At 49.2% G+C, this 22,715-nt stretch overlaps 1 protein-coding gene across 12 annotated transcripts in view; it reads right to left on the bottom strand.

The window, feature by feature from the left end:
* Positions 1-22,009, bottom strand: part of Eps15l1 (epidermal growth factor receptor pathway substrate 15 like 1) — an 81,979-nt gene extending 59,970 nt beyond the window's left edge. For all 12 annotated transcript variants that reach the window (XM_085680376.2, XM_085680377.2, XM_048442817.3 and 9 more), the window contains exons 1-4: positions 21,907-22,009; positions 1,605-1,646; positions 873-962; positions 258-305 (exon numbers count right to left, since the gene is read on the bottom strand). In XM_085680376.2, the coding sequence (XP_085536502.1) occupies positions 258-305; positions 873-962; positions 1,605-1,646; positions 21,907-21,939 (213 nt within the window). In that variant the 5' untranslated portion in view covers positions 21,940-22,009. The remainder of the gene's footprint in view (positions 1-257; positions 306-872; positions 963-1,604; positions 1,647-21,906) is intronic.
* Positions 22,010-22,715: the final 706 nt, after the last annotated feature.

Consider the following 22,715-nt stretch of genomic DNA (forward strand, 5'->3'; position numbering starts at 1 on the left):
GTGAGCCACAGGTGCCCTTTTACCAGAGCTGCTTCTGTCAGGGCGGTTTATGACATCAGCAGGTAAAGAGGCTGAGACAGTCCCAAGACAGTCAAAAGTCAGGGGCTGGATACTTACAGACCTGCACTCCAAAGTGAGAATTCCTCACTTGAGCCTGGCAGCTGTGTGTGGATGATAGCAGACAGTGGAAGAAATGTACAAGTTGCCCAGACTCAGGGGTACCCAGCCCCTCCCCTGCTCTGTGTGTGCGTATATACCTGTTTGTCCAAGAACCCTTTACCTTCAGGGTCCGCCAAGTCCCATATCTGTGGAGACATAAAAATGCCTGTAAGTATGACTGTCGTCACCAGTCAAGTTGGACGGAACAGAAGTCACATCAACTGCTTCTCTGCCATGGGCGCTGGGACCAATAACTCTGCCAGGCACACAGCCATTTGGTGGCAGGGCCCAAAGAACCCCAGATGCCCACTTAGCTCCCTATTCAGTCATTACATGGCAATGCAAACCCACAGCTATCAAGACACCAGAAGCACTCTACATTAACGGGTACCACCATCTGAGACTGACCTCAAACTCCAGAGATTCATAGCCCTCTGCCTCCAGAGAGCTGGGATTAAGGGAGTTCTCTGCCATGCTTAGCATTGCGGCTTTGATTTACTTTTTCAAAACAGGTTATACTATGTAGCCCAGGCTGGCTGAGAACTCATGATCCTTCTGCCTTAGCCTTTCAAATGCTAGGATGGGCATGAAAGGTTAGTTCTAAAGGCCTTTAGCTCCACCAGCTACAGCAAAGAAGCTCTGAGTGTCCTGGCCCTACCCAGGGAGGGTCTGCATAGCTAGGCGTGCAGGAGACTACGCTGCATCTTCCCTACCTTCCCCAGGATGATGTCAGAGAGCCCCGACTTCTTCAGAAACAGCGCAGCCTCGCTGGCCCCAACTCTCCCCGTGTAGGCAGGGTCCACCTGAAAAAGGACAGCAAGAGTTGACACAACCACTTACAGATGCAGAGGTAGCTGTGCTATCTCCATGTGTGTTCATAGGAGTCAACACAACCACTTACAGATGCAGAGGTAGCTGTGCTATCTCCATGTGTGTTCATAGGAGTCAACACAACCACTTACAGGTGCAGAGGTAGCTGTGCTATCTCCATGTGTGTTCATAGGAGTCAACACAACCACTTACAGGTGCAGAGGTAGCTGTGCTATCTCCATGTGTGTTCATAGGAGTCAACACAACCACTTACAGATGCTGTCTCCATATGTGCTCACAAAAAGTTGCTTTAACTGTGTTCCCAACTTCAACAACAAAGATGGGTACCTCTGGGTTCCATCTCCAGCACTAACACACACATGCACATGTGATTACATACACAATATATAAAAAGGCACTGGTGGACTGGAGAGATGGTCAGTGGACAAAGGTTCCTGTTACCAAGTCTGATGACCTGAATTTGATGTCTGGGACCCACATGGCGAAACGAGAGAACTGATCCCAAGAGTTGTCCCTTGACTGCTACAGGCACACGATGGCATAAGTGAACACATTCACACCTACACAGTAAAATAAATTAAAATGTAAAACAAGAAGATAGCAATTAGACATACCTGCTTGTAGTAAGATTCATATAACGGATTTCCACTGGGAATCTGAACAAAACAGAAAAGTCAGAAAGTGGTCACAAGTGGACATATGGCCTGACAGCACAAAAATACCCTCCTGTCTTGGGCTTTTTCCTCTTCAGGTGTTGTCCAGGCTGATCTTTGGTTGTTTTGTTTCATTTGTGTTGGAACAAGGCACTGCTAGATAGCCATGGTTGGCCTTAAATTCCCAGTGATCCTCTTGAATCTGGCTCTTGAGTGCTGATATTATAAGCAGAAACTCTTACCCAGTCCCAAGCTCCTCTTGAACTCCTAGGGTCAAGTGGTCTTCTACCATCACCAAAATACACCCTGGTTCTGGTAAAAACGTGTACACCTGGCAGCCAGAGCAAAGCCAAACCCCAGCACTGAGGCTCGCTGAAGGAGAGGCAGTGGTGGAGCCTCCTTCCTCCACCCCCCCCTCCGTGTGTTGGTGGAGTTTCTGGATGTGACCCTGAGTCACCAGAATGCACCCATCCTGCACACAGATTCATGTTGCAGCATCCTCCAGGATGCAGACAGCCTCACACTGAAAGCATTCACTCATCTATGGGGGAAGCCAAGAGTCTTCCATTCCACACCAATGGCACCCCTTGTTCAGCCCGGAACGTGCCTGGAACATAAGGTCACTTATCGGGCTCTAACTACCACCTCCGTCCCTCACTGGCCTCAATAGGCTACCCCCCTCTATGGAGAGGAAGAAGTCACCTGGGGGAGCAAACTACCCCAGTGAGGAAGTAAACAGCCACTATGTAGTAGTGGAGTCTCCCAGCATTGGACAGAGGGGTGGCTGAAGCAGAAGTCTTGTGAGTCAAGACAATCTGGACTATGTAGTGAGAGCCTGCCAAAAAAAAAAAAAAAAAGTAAACCAACAAGTGACTATATGAAAAGGGCTTCCCTATGTTGGTACTTTATGGAGGCTGAAGCTCAAATGCAGGCAGCATCAACCCCAGTGAGAACAGGAGAAGTAACAGTCAGGAAGGGGACTCTATACTCTGAAGCATCAGGCTGCTATTACCCTGTCCCCACATGGGGGTGTGTTCTGCCCACTCCCTCTGCCTGGCCAGATGTAGGTGTCCTGCTTGGCCTTCCCAACCATCAGAGCTTACAAGAGGCAAATCTCTTCTTGACCAATGGCCCAGCCTTGGACATCCAGCACAAAACACACCAGGGTCAGTGAAGAGAGATAAGGGTAAGTTAAAGGGTGTCATCCACACAGCTGCAGGGAGACTGAGAGGCTGAGCGCTCCTACGAGGTTTATCAAACCTTCCTTAAGTTGTGATGCACACTTTCAAATCCCAGAACTCAGGAGGCAGAGACAGGAGGATCTGGATCTCTGTGAGTTTGAGGCCAATCTGGTCTACATAGTGAGTTTCAGGCTACTTAGGGCTTCATAATGAGAACCTGTCTTTATAAACAAATAAACGTCCTTGGACTGGGCTGCCTGTGATGCTAGTGGTCAAGAGACTGAGTCAGGAGGGATGCTGTCCTGTGACTGCACAAGGATAATCCAGGGCAGGAACTCCAAGCTCTGAACCAGCACTAACCAGCACAAGATCATTTCAGGTTCAAAACAATGCAATTATAGTCAGTTTCTCTGGGGGAACCAGGCATCTGTGAGCAGAGCAAGATACCCAGACAAGAGGGGAAGTACAGAGGGCTGCAGGTGAGACAGAGGGGGAGAGGTCGAACAGCAGGAAAAGACCTAAGGCTTGAAGCAAATGCTAGAAAAAGCATATGAAAATGCAACTATGCAGGGTTAGCAAGACGTCTCAGCAGGTAAATGTGCTTGCTCTACAAGCCTGATGACCTGAATTTGAGTTCCAGAACCCATAAGATGGAGAGAACAGACTCCCTCAAGTTATCATCTAACCTCTCCACACATGCAGTATGCATGCACACACATACATAACTAAATATGTCAGTAAGTCTCTAGAACAACTTCCCCAGAGCAGTAAGACCGACAGAAAGGAGATGGGCTGCTTGTCATGTGTGAGAAAAGGTGTCAATGGTATATTACCTGCCACAGCTCATCTACCTCACAGGTCTCATTGGTAAAGTCTAGACTGAAAATATTTTCCTCAAGTTTTTGGAGGTAGTTCAATTCCATAGCATCCAAGTACACCAAGCATCCATTCTCAAGGCACTGTGGCTCAATGATAGACAGCGGTAGGTCCAGTGCATGTCAATGCAATTATTACCATCTGGCTCAAGCTTCGCAAGGGCCTAGAAATGACAAGAGCCACACTCGAGCCAATGAGTTCAAAACCAACTAATCTGAGCAACACAGAGAGAGCCGGCCCCAGACAAAACAAAACCCAAACCCAAGCAAAACTATCAGATCCATGGTCAAGAGAAAAACAGCCCAGTATCCAGAGAGGCGGCCACAGCCAGGATCACGAAAGCCTGTTCTACCCCTGGGGCTAGCTATCAATCCTGAGAAGCCACAGTCCCACAAGCCTAGGGGCAGGGCAACAATAGCAAAGGTTTCATTAGTGCTCACACTGTAATACTGTGGACAGAGAGACAAGGAAACAGGGCAGACCAGACATGAGCCATGATTCCTCTTATGTCATGGCTTCCTGGGAACAATGAAGTGACATCTGCAGGCTGCCTTAGTGTTCACTGTGACACCACCCAAGCCTCAGTCATGGCCAATCTGTGAAACAAGCATGAGCAGAGACCTCAGTCACAGCCAGCTCATGATAAGGGCAGTGGTCCCCAGAGTGAGCTCCCAAGCTAGGACAGAGGCCTCTGGACTCACAGCTGCCACACAAGCTATGTTCACAAGTCTGACCCCAAAGGGAGAGGCACAGAGAGGAATCAGCCAGATGACAAGGCTTTGAGGGCAAGAAGCTGCAGGGGCAGGCCCACTACACAGCCAGGACATCATAACTGTCCACTACAACATAGCATGCCACCCACGAGATCCTTTAGCTTCTCCTCCAGCTGGGTGAGATAGCAGGGAGAGGACATGGTACAGCTTTACACACTGTTGCTGAAGCATTTACACACTGTTGCTGAAGCAGTTTTGCAACACCACAATTCATGTGCATTAGAGAATACGGAACACGGCAGCAACTCTGAGGAGGATGCTTTAGCAATCACATCACAGCAACCCTAGTCCTGGCAAGATCCTGCCAAGAGCCCCACTCCTCACACCCACACACTTTTTTTTTTTTTTAAAGAATGAGACTCTTTGAGGAGGGCTTATTTTGTGTGTGTGTGTGTGTGTGTGTGTGTGTGTGTGTGTGTGTGTTTTCAGTACTCAGGGCTGATCCTAGTCTAGCTCTACCTGAACTATGCTCCCAGCTCCTAAACTGGAGGGTCTAGAAGCTCTAAAGCCCTTAGTAGGTGGCAGAACTTATAAATAATAAAGAATTTAAAACTTCTAGGAAAATGTATAATCCACTCTCCTAATAAATAGATAATAGTGTAGCATGACAGCACACGTCTGCCATCCCCAAACTCCCCCAAGTAAGTGGAGGCAGGAGGGTCAGGAGTTCAGGACAATCTCAAGTTTGTATGGAGTCTGAGGAACTCTAGGATATCTGAGACCATCTTACCCTTCCTGATGGAGGATGCTCTTCACTGTTCACTCAATGTCTCACATCCAACACTTACATCTCATTTCATTTTCAGGCAGGGTCTTGGTATATATCCTTGGCAAACACTCACGATTTATCTCAGGCGGACCTCAAACCCTCAGCAATCTCCTGCCTCTGCTTCCTAAAGCTGGGACTACTGGCAGTATATGCATGCCACCATGCCTGTTCTTGAGCTACTCATTCAATCCTCCTATAAGGCAATCCTCCTATAGGGAAGACAATATGCCAGCCCAAGCAAGCAGTGAGTGCTGAAGTTCCGGGAGCTCCAGGCTGGGAGGCCTTCACTTGGTTCTAACTTCCTACAAAGACAGTCCATGTGTGGCAGTGCTGGATGTGGGACAGTTACATAGGCATATGACCTGGGAAAATGCACTTTCGAAGCTCCACAATGATGCACTTTATAAAACCAAAGCAGCCGTGATTAGACACTGAGCATACAAAGTCAGGTGAAAACAGGTGCAGCCTGCTGCTTCCCCGGGGAGCCCATACCCAATCCTGGTTGCTCTGGGCACAGTAAGAAGGGACAGTCTGGACTCCCATATGATGCAAAGCACAGCCCTGCAGAGGTATGAGTGCAGGTCCTGTCATGTCAGCCCTACCCCCAGGGCATGCTGGCCTGCATTCCGTCATGTGGCAAGTATGTGGCAGGAAGGAGACTCCACTACATGGGTGTGTTTGAGCCCCAGAGTAGTAGCTCTCTCTAGGCCAGGTCAGAGCTTAGGCAGGCCCTGGGAATGAGGAACTTCACATGGGGGACAAGAAAGAGAAGCTGATCATGGCAGTATGACCTGCAGACATAGATAGAGACTTTAGGCTTGGCATGGGCTTCTGAAACCTCAAAATTCAGCCCCATTGACACACTTCCTCCAACAAGGCCACACCTCTTAATCTTTACAATCCTTTCAAACACTGCCACTCCCCAGTGACTAAGCTTCAAATATATGAGTCTATGAGGCCATCTGTATTCTAATCACCACACCTGATGACCTGGCTTCACTCCCAGAACCTACACAAAGATGGAAGGCGAGGGGTGGCTCCAGATATACAGTGTGTCTTCTAACCTCTACACACACTGTGGCAATGCTCTCCCACCACCCATAATAATAAAATAATTTCAAATTAACAAAGAGACAGCGCTGGGACTCAGTGGTAGAGCATCAATGTGTGTGGACAATGTCCTAGGTTTTATTCTCATCACTTCAACAAATGAGGGAAGGAGAGAAGGAGGGAAAGAAGAAGGGAGGTAAAAATTAGGAAAAGAAGAGAAAAACGGTTGAGAAAGGCAGGCCACCCCCCACTAGCAGTTATGCTGGCAGAACATCCTGCTATAAGGTGCCCAGGCCAGCAGGGCTTCAGGGCTCTTTCAGGTTATGGGTATTTTTCACACCACACAGCACCATCTTCTGAATGGAACTCAAGTCTAAACACAGAACTCAGCTATTCCTAGGAGCCTTGCACACACTGTAATGATCAATTCTGTCCCTTTATGAGACAAGCCCCACCCATTCCCCCCCCCCCCCCTGCTTGCAGGAAGTCTCTTCTCTCCCAACAAAGTTTGTCCTCAGGGTTAGGGACATTATTTAGGAGCTGATTATAATTGGTACAGGGCTGGGGGAAATTTTATAGGCTCAGGGATCTCTTTGGAAAAAAAAGGAAATCGGATGGGATAGTAGATTAGTATGAGCTCACTCACACTAATAATAATAGTGAGTAATAGAGTAAATACTTGTGAGTTATTATTTTAGGCAATTACATTGGTATAGATTCTTGCATATTGATACAAAGTTAAATTATATTGAATATTGAATGCATGCTTCTACTTCTGCTTAAAACATTTTTTATAGCCGGGCAGTGGTGGCGCACGTCTTTAATCCCAACACTCGGGAGGCAGAGGCAGGCGGATCTCTGTGAGTTCGAGGCCAGCCTGGTCTACAAAAGCTAGTTCCAGGACAGGCTCCAAAGATACAGGGAAACCCTGTCTCGAAAAACAACAACAACAAAAAATTTTATATATTGATATATATATATATATATATTTATCATATTGCAATGTACGTTTCTACCTCTGATCAAGATACTTACACATTGTTTACATTTTGAGGTCATTGTCCTCGCTTGTTGCACAGTTGTACAATATTCTAATATGAAGTCTTAGGCTTTAAGTTATATAGGTATTAAGAATTATAGATCAAGCCAGGCGGTGGTGGCGCACGCCTTTAATCCCAGCACTCGGGAGGCAGAGGCAGGCGGATCTCTGTGAATTCGAGACCAGCCTGATCTACAAGAGCTAGATCCAGGACTGGCTCCAAAGCTACAGAGAAACCCCGTCTCAAAAAAAAAAAAAAAAAAAAAAAAAGATTTATAGATCAATAGTCATCTATGTTTGTATGTTTGTCATGCTTATAGTTAGACTAATCAAGTTCTTTAGATACATAGAGATTATATTCTGCATAGATAAGTAATATTCAACCACTTCAAAGAGCTGTAGAATATGGCATTTAAATAATTTAGGGTTCTGTTGAAATGAAACACGATTGCTCCTGGGAACACTGATCTATTCCAGAGAGAATGTTGAGCATCGAAGACAATCCACTTGGAGCTTATTTTCTTCTTGGCAAAACTGGCCTTTGGGCAAAGAACTGCCCATGCCCCAACCACTGACAAGGTACATGGTATCCAGAAATGGATAAGCAGGACTGTCAAATCTTGCCAAGACAGGGTAAGATGGTTTTGAAAAACGTCCTGCCTCTGAAAATGGTCTGTCAGTTATTCTAGGCCTTAGCCAAGGTTGGTTGCTTCAACATTGCAAATGAGACTTTGGGTGATTGCCCAGGTTGTCTCTGTCATTTGTTGCACATTTTGGAAGTTGCTTGATTGCACTTCCTGTTTACTCAAGTAATACTATTTCCCTTCTCGGATCTTCGAGGGGGTTAAAGACTAGATAGTTGTAGTTACTTTCCTCTCATGACTTGTCCAGGTTATTTATTATACAAGACTTAAACTAGTTAGAATGGGATAATTATTAAATATATTTGTTCTTGTATATAATTTTGTATTAGGCTTAGAACTCTCTTATTTAAACCAAAGGGGAAGGTGCTATAGGAAATCCTATAGTAGTTACCCGCTCACTGGGGTGTGGCCTCTTATACTACTTATGCCATTTGCTCTTTTCCGGCTGTGGGATTCGGTTTCTGATCTCCATTCCAGCAGAGGATTCTGATTTGTGAGTCTACCCCTAAATAAATAACCATCTCTTTCTCAGTTCTGAGCTAGTGTGGGATTTCTTTTAAGTGTCCTTCTTTAGTCTCTCTCCCGAAGAAGCAGCTTCTGCCTCTGCCTCTCTTTACTCTCTCCCCACCCCACCCCCGTTCTTTCTCTCTCTCTCTCTCTCTCTCTCTGTTCTTCTCCCTTCTCCCCTTACCCCCTTTTCCTTTCCCACCCATAATCCACTAAATAAAGATCCAACCTCAATCTGCATGGCGTGCCTATCCACCTCGGTCTCTTACCGGCCCACCATGGTCTCAGGACCCACTGCCCACTGCCTGCCACCGCTTGGGGACCTGCACATGGTTTCATGGCCCACTGCCGCCCTCGGGGATCCACACCATTTTATTTTTACCATAACACACAGACACACAGAGCTTAGTGAGTTTCCTGCCATATTCTGATGGAGGAGGGTTATCTGTCTATTGTGTTATTTTCATTGGTCAATAAAGAGACTGCCTTGGCCCTTTGATAGGACAGAAAATTAGGTAGGCGGAGTAAACAGAATAGAATGCTGGGAAGAGGGCAATGAGGCAGAAGCCATGGAGCCAGCCACCAGGTCAGACATGCTGAATCTTTTCCGGTAAGCCACCAGCTCGTGGTGCTATACAGATTATTAGAAATGGGTTAATATCAAGATATGAGAGTTAGTCAGTAACTAACTCTCTAGAGATAATGGGCCAGGCAGTATTTAAACGAATACAACTTATGTGTTATTATTTCTGGGGCTAAGCTAGCCGTGCGGGAGCCGGGCAGGACGAAAAGCAGGTCTGCCCGAAGCTCCTTACAACAATATTCCATGCAAGCTAGTCCCAGAAGGGCAGGTATGCAACTTCCTGCCTGTGAAGCCATGTCTGAAGAACTTTTGGATTTGGGGGCACTGCTCATTTGGGATTTCAAGCAAAACAATGCACAGGCTGTACTACAGAACAGAACAGCAGCTAGCCTTGCTGTCTACTTGGCAAAGTCAAGATCAGTCATGGAACAGAGTTGGCAGAAGCACAATGCACACATTGTTTGCCCTGCTCTGGAGGTAGAACAATGCAGCTGCAGGAGCTGGACCTATGCACCCCAGATGTGCAGACGTAAGTGACTTCTCCAAACTCCAGCCAGACTTCTGCTAACTATGGGATCATTCTCAGACTGACACACAAAAGCAGAAGAACTAAAATATATGCCTATGCATGTGTATGTGTCAGAGGACAACTTTGTGAGAGTTGGCTCTCATCACCATGTAGGTCCCAGGGATCAAATTCATATTATCAGGTTTGGCGGCAAGCACCTTTAGCAGTCGAACCATCTCATCAACCCTAAAGTTTTAATTTATATTTAAACTTTTTTTAAAAAAATGTGTGTACATGTGGGTCTTTTTTTGGTTTGTTTTTGTTTTGTTTTGTTTTTGTGAGACAGGGTTTCCTGTAGCTTTTGGAGCCTGTCCTGGAACTAGCTCTTGTAGCCCAGGCTGGCCTTGAACTCACAGAGATCCACCTGCCTCTGCCTCCCGAGTGCTGGGATTAAAGGCGAGCGCCACCGTCGCCCGGCTATGTGTGTACAGGTGTAATTCTATTTCAATTAAAAGCTGTGTACATGAGTGTGCAAACATGCCACAGCTTATAAGTGGAGGTTAAAGGACTCGTTCTCCTCCCACTTTGTGGGTCCCGGGATTGACCTCACAGCTTTCAGGCTTGGCAGCAAGTGCCTTTACCTACTAAGTCATCTTGTTAGCCTCCCTCCCTTTTTATTTTATTTTTTTATTTTGTATACAATATTCTGTGTGTTATTCATTTATTTATTTTGTATGTAATATTCTGTGTGTATGTCTGCAGGCCAGAAGAGGGCACCAGACCTCATTACAGATGGTTGTGAGTCACCATGTGGTTGCCAGGAATTGAACTCAGGACCTTTGGAAGAGCAGGCAATGCTCTTAACCACTGAGCCATCTCTCCAGCCCCCCTCCCTCCCTTTTAAAAAGAATAAATGGTGAAGGGTGCTGGAGATACAGCTTAGTGCGTAAGAGCACATACTGATCTTACAAAGACCCGGGTCAGGCAGCTCATGGCCATCTTTAATTTTAGTTCCAGAGAACTGACACCTCCTCATGGTCTCCACAGGCACCTGAATATACATTTCGAATAAACTCATGCAGGAACCAACACACACAAATAAAAATAAACAAGCCAGAAGAGGAGGAACAGGAAAAAAGGTTAACGTGCCTGATCACAAGGCTTTCTGCAGTCATGTCATAATGGGGCAGAAGACAAGTGTGCACCATGTAGGGCAGAACAGAGCCTAGATGGACCCATTGAGATGAACCTGTTTGCTCATTATTATTATGGTATCTTGAGACAGGATATCACTATGTAGCCCAGACAGACCTCAACTTCCAGCAGTCATTCTGCTTCAGTCTCCAAAGCACTGGGACTGCAGCACCACACTGCCCTGCACGATACCCCATGTTTGCAATGCCAGGGGTGGAACCTTGAGTTTGGCACATACTAGCTCCACTACTGGGTCACACCCTAGTCCTATTCCAATGGAGTCTAATAAAAAGCACAGCAGGGTGAGATGGCTCAGTGGGTAAAGCTGATTGCCACTAAGCCTGACAACCTGAGTCTGACCCCTACTACTGTAAGTTGTCCTCTGACCTCCACACACATACTTTAGTGTCCCCCGACATAAATAAGTGTGATAATTTCTTTTTAAAAAGTAAAAGTTACACCAGGGGCCTCATCTGAAGACTATGAGGGAAGGAGGTGGCTTGGTGGCCAAAAGGGTAGTTTTCAGCACAGTGCTAGAGGAAGCAAAACAGAACAAAGTGAACCACAGTTGCTGGTCACATTAGTGATTGATACATAAAAGATACAGATGAAAACTAAACTAAATAAATAAATAAATAAATTTAAGAAATGAGCATAGACTTCAATGTAAAATGTAAAAATATGAAACATTCAGGAGAGAATCAATTGCTACCAGGTGACCTTGGATCCCAGCTTCCACTACAAGAAATGACCCTAGGTCAGGAGCAGCAGTTTTCCGAGATAAGCCCACCTTCAGACAGCATACCTGGCTCTGCCAGCTCTTCCACCCACCCTAACTGACTTCCTTAAGGCAAGAAGTTCCAGTCTGACATAGTGGCACATGCCTGACCCTAGCACTTAGGAGGCTAAAGCAGGAGGCTGGCTATAAGTTCCTGGCAAACCTGAGCTAAAGCAAGCAGCTCTGTGCAGGGCTCAACTGTGCTATTCAACAGTGTGGATTCCCTTCCTAGCCGAGCCCTGGTTCCCTGGGCAACCCCAGGACAGTGGACCTCTCTTCTCTCTGGATCTCAGTCTCCACATCCCACCAGCAAGGCCTTGTGGTCCGTGGCTATACTGATTCATATGTTCATCCTATCTATCCTGCTTCCACTCAAGTTTCTCCAACCCTCTACAGACGATATCCCCAAAGAGAGGTAAGAGGTAGACCTCTGGCTCCATTACTCCTCCCCTGCTTGCTTATTCCATCAACAATGAGGCCCTGAGGATACAGTGTGCATGACAGTGCTCTGAGCTTCATAAAGGACAGCCTACAGCAAAGAGAATCCAGAATGACAGACAGGGACAGTGTGAGACAGTGAGGGGCTTCATGGCTGGGGCAAGGACCCAGCAGATCCAGGGCTCTGCAGGAGAGGGCGACAAAAGCCAAGTGTCTTGAGACCTGTCAACCCAGCAGCAGGGAGGGCTACGTCAGCGATCATCCAACAACAGCGATGATATAAGGACACAGGACTGGGGGCTGATGTAGGAGTCATTCCAGCAGAAGAGCACCTGCTGGGTAACAAGGCTACAGACCCAAGGGCCAGGAGGACTGCACACCCACACTGACCTCTCAGACTTAGTGTGCAGGAAGAAATGCAGGGCTAGGGAGGGAGTGGCTGTCACCCTGGCAGAAGCTGAGGTGCAAATGTGATTGTGAGCAGGATGACTCTGCCTCCCTCCTGGATGCCATTAAAGCGCTGGGGCAGTAGAAAGGAAACTCTACTCCGAGCAGTCTTCTCAGAGTCTGTCTAGGGGACAGCCAACAGATACCAAGCAGCACTACCCAGAAGCAGTGACTTCTCAGACTCCAGACACAGCCCACCATCCAGCTCAGAGACCATCCATCCTCTCCCACTCTGCCTGTGCTTGAATAGCACCCTGGGAAACCTGGAGATAGTCACCCCAAATGGCACCTTAGCTCAGTAGACTTGCCTGTCACACCCAAGACCACCTCCCAGCTTCTGGAGTAGCCCACTCTGCACAGCACTCACTCTGTCAAGGACACCCTGGCCTTAAGAGACTCCTTTCCTCCATGGTCCTAGGGCTGTTACCTTACATCTTCCAGCTTGACTCCCCCCTGCCTGGTCTGCTGTCCCCTACCTGAACACAGGTCCTAGGACTTGAGTTTGAATGCATCTGACCTCCTTCTAGGGTGCTTCCAATCTGCTGGGACTCCTTGATCCCACCCTGAGCTTTGCAGGGTCAGTTCATCACCTTCCCACTCTGGACAACCACTGGTGACATCAATAATCTTGGTCACCGGCCAGCTACTAGCTGAGTCCTTAGACTGAAGGTCCTGAGGTCCAACATCTTGGTGAGTTGAGGTCACAGGCACAGGAGTGTACTGGTTGGATGAGAGGACCAGGATCAAAGCTATATCTAGATAAGAAAGAGTGAAATCCAGTATTCCCTCTTCCTGGCCCACTTGCCAGCACAAAGCCTCTCCTCTGCTCAGGGACCTCACCATTCCAAAGGCAAGGACACACCACTGCGGACTAGGCCAAGGAAGACCCAGTCTCCTAACTAAAGGAGAAAGTTTCCAGTCTCAGGTCCAGTCTCTACGAAATGCCATCGCAATGACAGAAACCCTAAAGAGACCACGCAGGCTAGCGCACTCACCCACAAGCTCACACCGACACATCCACCACCACCCCTCAGTCACACTCACAGCAGTACTCTCTCCTTCCTTTCCTGCCAGCTGAGGTCACCACACATCCAGGCAGTGTCACAAATTACGCCTATGCTGAGTGTTGTGACCGGCTATTCTCTGCTTCCCTTAGCCCCATAGCAATGTGCCTCTCCTACCCCTATGCCCTAGGCCAGAACTGAGGAAAGGAGTGCTTCTTAAGTCTGGTTCAAGAAGGTGTCTGTTCTGGTCCCTCCTTCTCTTTGCATTTTTCACACAGTGGGAGTTGGAGCTGACTGGGGCATGGGGGGAGGTTGGAACTCAGGGCCTCTAAACACTAGGCACGTATCTGCCACTAAGCTATGAGCCCTCAAGTGAAAGAACTTGGCCTGAGAGAGGATACCAATCCCATGGTACAGGGCGCTCAGCAGACCCAGCCCCACTCACAAGGTTCCAAAGGTCCCAAGAGTGAAGGAGACAGCCTTAGAGATCCTATCTAAGAACCAAACTTAAAAGGCAAATGCCTTCCAGACTCCACCAGGTTCAGCTGCATCTAGGACTCCAACACAGACAGGGAGGGGACCTGAGGATTCATCCAGCCCAATGGGGGGCAATAATGTTGCTTAAAATTGCAGCCACACACCAGCCTGAAAATTGGTTTCTCTTAATCCAAAAGGAGCATGCTTTTCAATTTTACATTTTCCAGCAAAGATAAACGTTCTAACATGTTCAAGTCAGTGGCTTCCATTTCCAGCACCAGAAAAATAAGGTCTGGGGGCAGGGGAAAGGGTAGGCTAATTTTCTGTGATGAGGCCCTCTCATCCTCCAAAAAGTTTGTAAAGCAGAGGTGAGAGGTGTCCCGTGCTGCCCTGGAACACAGAGGGCTAGCCTCAGGCTCTGGTCTGCATAGGTGATGGCTACTTCTTTCATTCATTTGTTGAATGAGGGGATGAGCATGGGCACAGCACTTGTGGAAGTCAGAAAACAACTTGTAGGAGTTGGGTCTCTCCTACCATGTGGCTTCCAGAACTGAACTCAAATCATCAGGCTTGGTGGCAAGTGCCTCTCTCTACCCAATGAGTCATCTCACAGGTCCCCACAGCTACTGCTTCTCTTGACTACATCCCTTCCATGAGCAACCCCACTGCTCTTCCTGAAGCCCTCTGACCAGCTCCTCTGCCACTGCACATCCAGCATTCCCTGGGTCAGTGCTGGCTCCAACACAGCCCCACCCAGTATTTCTCACATTCCCTAACAGCTTGGCAGTTAACATCAAGGCCCTGGGATATAGGATGAGTAAAAAGCATGGGCAGGAGAGGCAACAAATATATCATTTGTCAATCACTCTACTGAGGATCCCAAGTCAGGGATAGCAGCTGCTGTGGCCACCCAGCTACTCAGGAGACTGAAGCATGGAGATGAAACTTTGAGGCCAGCCTGAGCTACATTGGGGGAGCCTGCCTCAAAATAATTTTTTTTTAAAACTCCAGGGCTATATAGTTCAGTTGGTAGTGCACCATCTTAACATGCATAATGCTGTAGAGTACACCCTCAGCACTACATACTATGGTCATGGTGGTGCATGCCTGTCATCCCAACACCTGGGAGGCAGCGGCAGGGAGACCAGACTGCAAGACCATCCTGCTCTCCACAGTAAGTTCCAGGCGAGCCTGGGCTCCATGACAGCCTGTCTCAAAAGATGTTTTTGTTTGTTTTTATAAATGAGACAGAATGCAAGAATACAGAAATCACAAGCAGGCATGTGGCAAAGCACAGGGTGTCCATCACACCGTTTGTGAGAAAAGACTCCCTGAGGAGACAGACCAGCTGAGGCAGGAACAGCAGGTAAACAGGAAGTAGGGAAAGGGGATTCCAGACAGGCCACTGCAGGTACAAAGGCCCCAGGGCAGCCCACAAAGCAGGCAGTGCTAGGAGATGGGAACCCTGGGACTCTCTCCCCCACCATGCTGATGAGCAGCAGCCCTTCTCAAGCACGGCTTCTTATGCCTCTTCCAGCTTTCAGTGAATAAGATGCAAGCCTGGCTAGAAACAGAAGGTGAGGGATCTCCCATGCAGCAAGTAGCAAGAGTCAAATGTGTAGCATTGGTGTTTCTGGGATGGAAATCAGAGGAAAAGCACTTGCCTAGATAGAATACATGAGGCACTGATGCTGATTCAGACCCTAGAACTCTTACATCAAACTAAGCTTGAAAGACTGTATCAGCCACAGCAGTTAATGGCTCAAACTCCACAAAGAGTGGAACCCATCACACCCTAGACCACTGGAACCACCACCCTGCCCAGCAGTAAGCTGTGACCCTGCCTGAGGACAGTGGGTAGGTGTCACTTCACTGCAACCCTTGGCCTCAGGCCAGCTCTAGACAAGCAGCCTCCTGTCAGCCTTTTGTCCCAGACTCATCTGCAGTCCAGACACACCACGTCCTATTTACCAAAACACCTTCCTCCTTCTGTCCCTAAGTTACCCACAATCAAAGAACATGGAAGGCAGGTGCTGTCAATCATGTCAGTACTCAGGAGGTGAGGAGAGAGGATGGTAAGACAAGTTCTAGATGAGACCAGGTGATAAACCTGTCTTAACCCTCTCCCCCAAAATGTACACAATGTACACAAAACATTGAAGACCACCAGATGGATGGTTCAGCAGGCAAAACCAAGCCTGGGGCCACTTGTCCTCTGACCACACACACAGTACCCTCATGCCCAGACAAACATACACAAATATGTAAATGTTTTAAAAAAAAGTACAAGGATATAACAAGCAGGTGCTCTGAGGAGTGACTACTGCAGGCAGCCAGTGACATCTGTGTCTGATACCTGGAAACAATCCTTCCAGGACAGGAAACTGCAGCACAATAAAAAGAGCTGGGTCAGAGAGCCTGGCCAGGTAAAGGTGCCAGGCACAACCCCAACCAGGGACCAGATGGTTCCGACTCACTTTACCCCTCTACACAGTAAATAACTACAACAATGACCAGAGTGACCCAGATGATTAACCCAGTAACCCAAGATACAGCCCCTCCCCTCTTCTCTCTCAATGTGTATTGGCTTTGTTTAGTCAGGTTTAAACTACATAGTCCTGCCTGACCTGGAACCATACAATCCAGGTTGTCCTTCAATTCACAGAAATCCTGTCTTACTTAAGGCTGGCTGACGGGATGTCTGCCTAGACCCACTGCATGGAATGCCTTTCCAGAGGGACACTGGCTGCTCCAGGGAAGCCAAAATGAGGAGACTAACATCATGGCTGTGCATCATGGCTGGTAACATAGCCTAGAGGTCTCATCAGAAAGTGATGCTCAGCTCCCCAGAGCATTTCAGGCAAAGACAGGCACTTGGCTCCTAAAAGCAGCTAACCCGGGTTCAAAGACGGGCATGGGAACTGGGGCTGAGGAAGGAAGCATGTGATCTTGCTTGAGAGAGCCTCAGGAGTCAGCAAAAAGCAGGCAACACAGGTCAACAAAGCAGCCAGGGGAGTATGGTTTATTCCAGGGCCAAATCTGCCCCTAGACACCCTGCTCTTTGTCCATCAAGGCATATTGAACAGTCACTAGCCTTTCAGAAAGATAAAAGCCTTGAACATAACACAGGCACAAGGGGACAAATGAGGGTCCCCAGGCCCTCAACATTCATTCCAGACACACTAGCCTGGCTCAGAGTTCTGAGCAGGTTGACCAGCAGGCTGTATAGAAGAATGGGCTGGTGGGGGGCCTCCTCAGTAGGTAGCTGTGTGTCAACTCCAATGTGGCACCCACAGGTATGGGACTTCACAAGTCACCTGACTACTGCGGTCTCAGCTTCTTCCCATGCAATAAACAGTCTTTCTAGAGGGGCTGGGGATAGCTTGCCAGTAAAGCACCACCTGCCAAGTGCAAGGGCCTGTGTTTCATCCGCAGCCCTGGAAACAATCAAAACCTATAACCACAGTACTTGGTTCAATAAAGTGTCCCCAAATCCCCTGGAAGTAAGACGTGAAAGCAGGTGCTTTCCTCCAGTCTGCGGTACCTTCAGTATGAGGATGAGGATTATGAACAGCGGACCAACAGAAGGTAGCAGGCAAGATGAAATCAGAGGCCCATCAGGGCAAAAGGGAAGTCAGCAGTCTCCCAGCGCTACTACAACACCAGCAACAACAGAGCCTATTGGTGAATGGAAGACAAGGGTCAGGACATAAGACTGGAGTAGCAAGGCTAGGCAACGAGGCCAAGTGAGCCAGAGCGGAGCAGAGTGGGACTGGGGGTGCTGGCTCACCAGTCCAGACTCATTTTGAAAGGGCAAGCACTTTACCAGAGCTACTCCCTATCCCTTTGCTAAGAGAATGAGAGTAATGGAAGGTTGTGGAGCAAGGGAGTGGCTAGAAGATCCCAGAGTAGTGTTAGGAAGAAAAGAGGAAAATGAGACTGATGCCCCAGAGAATTGCAAGGCTCGGGAAGTGGCCTACTCCAGAGTCCAGCAGGCCCTGAAGCAGTGGTGGAGAGTGTCAGGAGCATCTGCTGATGACAGATTTAGAGTACTGGGCATAGAGGCTGGGACCAGAGGGCAGAGAAAAAGAAGGTAGACAGAGAGGTGGGAGATGGCAAAAGCCCCTGACCAGAGAGGAGGAAGCTGAGTGGACAAGGAGGAGGCTGGGCACAGACCTCAGGCTCTGTCCCAGCACCTCTGAAAGAGCAGGAAGGGTTCCTGGGTTACGGAGAGCAAGGTGGAGGCTGGGTTTGCTGGCACTCAGAACTGCAGATCCGATGGTCAGGGTGGTGTTGGGAAGGAAGGCAGAGGATAACAAGAAATGTCCTCTGGGGCTGGTGGAGAAAGAAGAGCAGTGGACTTCCACTTGTCCTGTGCCTGGAAGCTCAACCACACTAAAGTCTTCTGTGCAGAACACCTCAACCATCCAAATGGCATCCCAGAATCCTCCCCTTGATTTCCCTGGGATCCTATGTGAGCTCCAAGGCTTGGCTCTAAGGGCTTAGTAGGACATTTGTCTTACACCTGGGTCTGAGCTTCAAGGGTGGCACAGTGGGCTAGAAAGATGGATGGTTCAGCCTATAGAGGACTTACTGCTCTTACTGAGGACCTAGGTTCAGTTCCCAGCCCCCCCCCCATGTAACTCTGGTTCTAGTGAAGCCGACACCCTCTTGCCTCCATGGGCACCTGCACACATGTGGTATAATTAACTCAGGCACATACACACGCGCGCACACACACACACAAAAGCAAATAAATCAAGGCAGGGAAGGGTATAGAAGCTGAGCAGGTGGCACATACTGTAATCCCAGTACTTAGGAGGGTAAGGCAGGAGAACTGCCATGAGTTCAAGGCCAGTTTGGGCAACTTAGTGTCAGAGAGATGGTTCAGTAAGTAAGGATAGTTGTCACCAAGCCTGATGACCTCAGTTTGATGCTTAGGACCCATATGATGGAAGTAGAGGACCAACTCCTAAGTTGTATTCTGACTTCCACACCCATAAATATAAGGACTGCTCAGTAAGTAATTGTCTAGTGTGCAAGAAACCCTGCACTCAGCCCTCAGCACACTGGCCCATAGGAGCAGGCAAGGGAGTTGTGAACCAGGCCTTCTGCTAATAAGGGGATAGGGAGCAGTCAGGTATTAATCTGTGATCACAATCCTCCAGAGGCTGAGGCAGGAGTCAGCACAAGTTTGGGGCCAGCCTGAGCAACCAGCAAGACTCTGGACACACATGGAGGATCAACGCAGGAAGAGTTGCCTTCTGACCACCACATGCACCATGGCACACACTCCTACATACATACACACACACACAACAATAAACTAAATAAATACAAAAATAATATTAAAATAATCAACACAAAAATACAAGCATGGAAGGGAAGCAGTTTAGAAGGTATAACCTGAACTTGTGAGCTACAGCAAGATACCGACTCCACTGCTGGTTCAGCTCCTGTTCTCACCCACAGCTCATCCTACACAGGGAAGAAAGGCCATGTGGGAGCTACTACCCACTTGGATGACACTTCCTGAATGCTGGACTCCGAGCAAGTAGCCTGTCCTCCCACTGGTGACAGGTCTGACACAGACACAGCAAACAAACAAGCAAACTCTGAGGCCTAAAAAGAAGGTTGTGGGGTCGTGTGAGGCACACATGGCCACGTGCCATGACTAGCAAAGGCCTCTGGGAAGGATGACATCTGAGCTGCCACTGAAGGAAGGGAAGGAACCAGGAGCCAAATCACAGAAGGGGAAAAGGTTAGAGTGCTTCAGGAAGGAGGAACAGCCCTCAGGGACATCATGACGGCTGGACTATTCAAGGAGCAGAAAACTGGCCACATTGTGGTGCCAACAAGAGCATGTGGCAGGCAAGTCAGAATTTGGTGCACACCTGGAAAGAGAATCAGGATTCTATTCCAGAAGGTTCTAAGGTGAATGTCATGAACTGACTCACGTTTTCACATGGGTCACATCACTGTGACAAAACACAATCCTACGATGCAGCTACTTTATCAGTAAATCAGAAGAAGGGTCTCTGGAGCACTAGCTGAGAGTCAACACCATGCTTACCCAGGAACCTCCTCCTTAATATTCTGGTGTTTTGGCAAAATTGACAGCATGTACCCAACTCCCATGCACTCAAAAACCATCAGCTACTACCATGGCCCAAATTTTTAAAAAGTCCAAATTATGGGACAATGTCAAAATCAGAAACTTTGAAAAGACCTTCTTCCAAAAGCCGGAGGTAGTGCCTGGGCTGGAAACAGTTCGGTTCGTAACATGCTTGCCCTGATTTATGCCCTATCCCCAGAGTTCACACAAATACCACATGGTGACATACACTTATTAGTGCTGGGGAGGTAGAAAACTGCTTGCTGGCTAGACAGACTGCCATAATTGATGAACTCCAGGCCAGTGAGAACCTGTCACAAAAGAGGTGGATACCCAAGATTGTCCTCCGGTCTCTGCAAATAGGAATGCACACATACACACACTTTTCTTAAGAAAGCACAGCCAAGAGCACTCACTCCTTCAATGGGCTTAGCTGAGACATCCCTTCCAAGCCTACACTGTGTATCTGCCTACTAACAATGATACCTTATGTCCAGGCAAGGCCACATCACCTGCAGTCCCAACTTGGAAGCCTAGAGTAGAAGGATGGAGTGAGACCAGGAACTGGAAACCAGTCTGGGTGACATAGCAAGGCTCCATATTAACACATATCTCACATCTGCCTGGTCCTTACCCATTTACAGAACACATTCACTGGTGCTGTAAGAACACGTTAATTAATAACCACTGGTCTCCACACTGTTAATTTAGTGACAGGGCTGCTGAGTGGCTAGTGCTTGCCTGTAGGGCTTACAACCCTGCATTTCTTTCTCCATTGGCCCAGCTAAGCCGGCACACCAACCTGCCTATCAGTTCCTACCGGTTTTGGCATTCATACCTGCAGTGGTCTCTAGTCCCAAACACCCAAATTTAGCGATGGGAACAAAAGAGCTTTAAATTGGGCAAAACGCGCTTTCCATAGTTCTTCACCTTCCGTTAACGCATTTTATAGCTCAAATAGGTAATTGATGTGTGCTGAGGCCAAGAAGCTTGCTTCAAGGACACTCAGGAAGAGGAAGAGCTGGGGTTAAGATCTAAACATAAGGTGTTTCCTCACTGGTAACCATGACTCCATGCAAGATGATTCTAGCAAAGGGCTTATAATATGCTGTGGGGACAAATGGGTAATTTGGCAAATTAGCAGGACAGGAGTACTTTCTAATTTTTATGGGTGTCACCTCCAGTTGACCAGCGAGCGACCTTGTCAGTGAGAGACTGCTGCGCTCCCAGCATCTGACCCCACGCACGTTAGAGGGACTGAAGAATGAATGAATGACTCTGCCTAGAAGCACAGAGGCTTTCTCGTGGCTTTTCTGAACATCCCTGTGGCGTTTGACGCTCTTTTTAAAAAAAGAATAGGGCGACTCTGAGGACGCAGACCGGCGCCCACCGTGGGGGCGTGGGATCCGCGCTTTTCGCAGCGCGCAGGGGCAGCGGAAGCAGCTCCCTGGGGAAGGAGGGCTGGGCGGCTGGAGGCGCTGCGGCGCGTCCCGGATCCCGGCGCGGCTCTACGCAGGGACGCCATCCGCCCCGACGCCAGACCCCGCGGGAGACAAAGACTAGCGACTGGGCCCACCGTCCTCGCCCACCTCCGCGGAGACGAAGCGCGACACGGCTTATAGGCCTCTGTCAGCCTTGCCGGGTCCCGACGGAGCAGACACGCGCGGCGGCCGCGCCCCGTCACGTCGTCGCAGCCTCTCGGAGGGTCGCCAGGCGCTAGAGTCCGCGGGCCGCGCCGGCCTGTCACCTTCAGAGTCGCCCGAGCCCTCGGCGCAGCGCCGCCGCCGCCGCCGTTCCCTGGAGCCGCGCTTCCGCGGTGCCTCGCCCTTCCCACGGCACCAGCCGCCTGCACCGCCCCGCGGCGCGCCCCAGTACCGTACCTGCTGCGAGAGGGGGACTAGTGGCGCCGCCATCTTCGTGCGGACTCGGCCTCCCGAGCGCCGAAGGGGGCGGGGGCGGAGCCGTGCGTGCGTACTAGGACGAAAGAGGGATGCGTTGCGCGCGCAGCCCGGCCAGCTCGTTGACAGGCCTGAGGGCTAGAGGACAAGAGTACACATGCGCAGATGGGAATCCAGGGCCTCACATGCGCAGTTTTGCAGAAGAGGGGTGAGGCCTCGAGTTTAGTCTGTCAGGAGGGGCGGGGCGATTCTGCTCGAGGCGGGGCCTTGATGGACAGGCTCTGGCGCATAGCCTAACTGGAGTGGGACGGGCACGATTACCATCGAGGGCGGAGCCTAGAGCCTATAGTCGGCCTGGAAGGGGCGGGGCCTCGACCTCAGTCATCCAGAGTAGACCTACCTGTGGGGACCAGGGACGGGGCATCGGGAGCACAACTGGCCCAGAGTGGGCGGGGTGGGCGGCCTGGGGGCGTGACTCGTGTGCTTAGACTGGAGTGGAAGGTACAGCCCGGAACGTGTCGTAGGCAGGTTCTGAGGGGCAGGAACACCAGAGATGCAGTAGGCCTCCCTTCCAGGCTGCGGGCCTCCCTGTGGGTGGAGGGCTCGCTGCTGGGTTTGCTCTAGGCTTCTTTTGTTCCTGGCCCTCTGTGCGCCACCCAATCTGGGTGGGCATCTCAGAGTTTGGCTAAACTCTGGCTCCGCCTTAACCTCTCTACTCTAGCAGCCACTACAAATGCTTAGGGTTTACTGAACATTTCCCAGGAACATAGGAACAGACAAAGTACCATGAC

Source organism: Myodes glareolus, chromosome 23 (genome assembly GCF_982192425.1).
Source record: "Myodes glareolus chromosome 23, mMyoGla1.1, whole genome shotgun sequence".
NCBI classification, from domain to species: Eukaryota; Metazoa; Chordata; class Mammalia; order Rodentia; family Cricetidae; genus Myodes; species Myodes glareolus.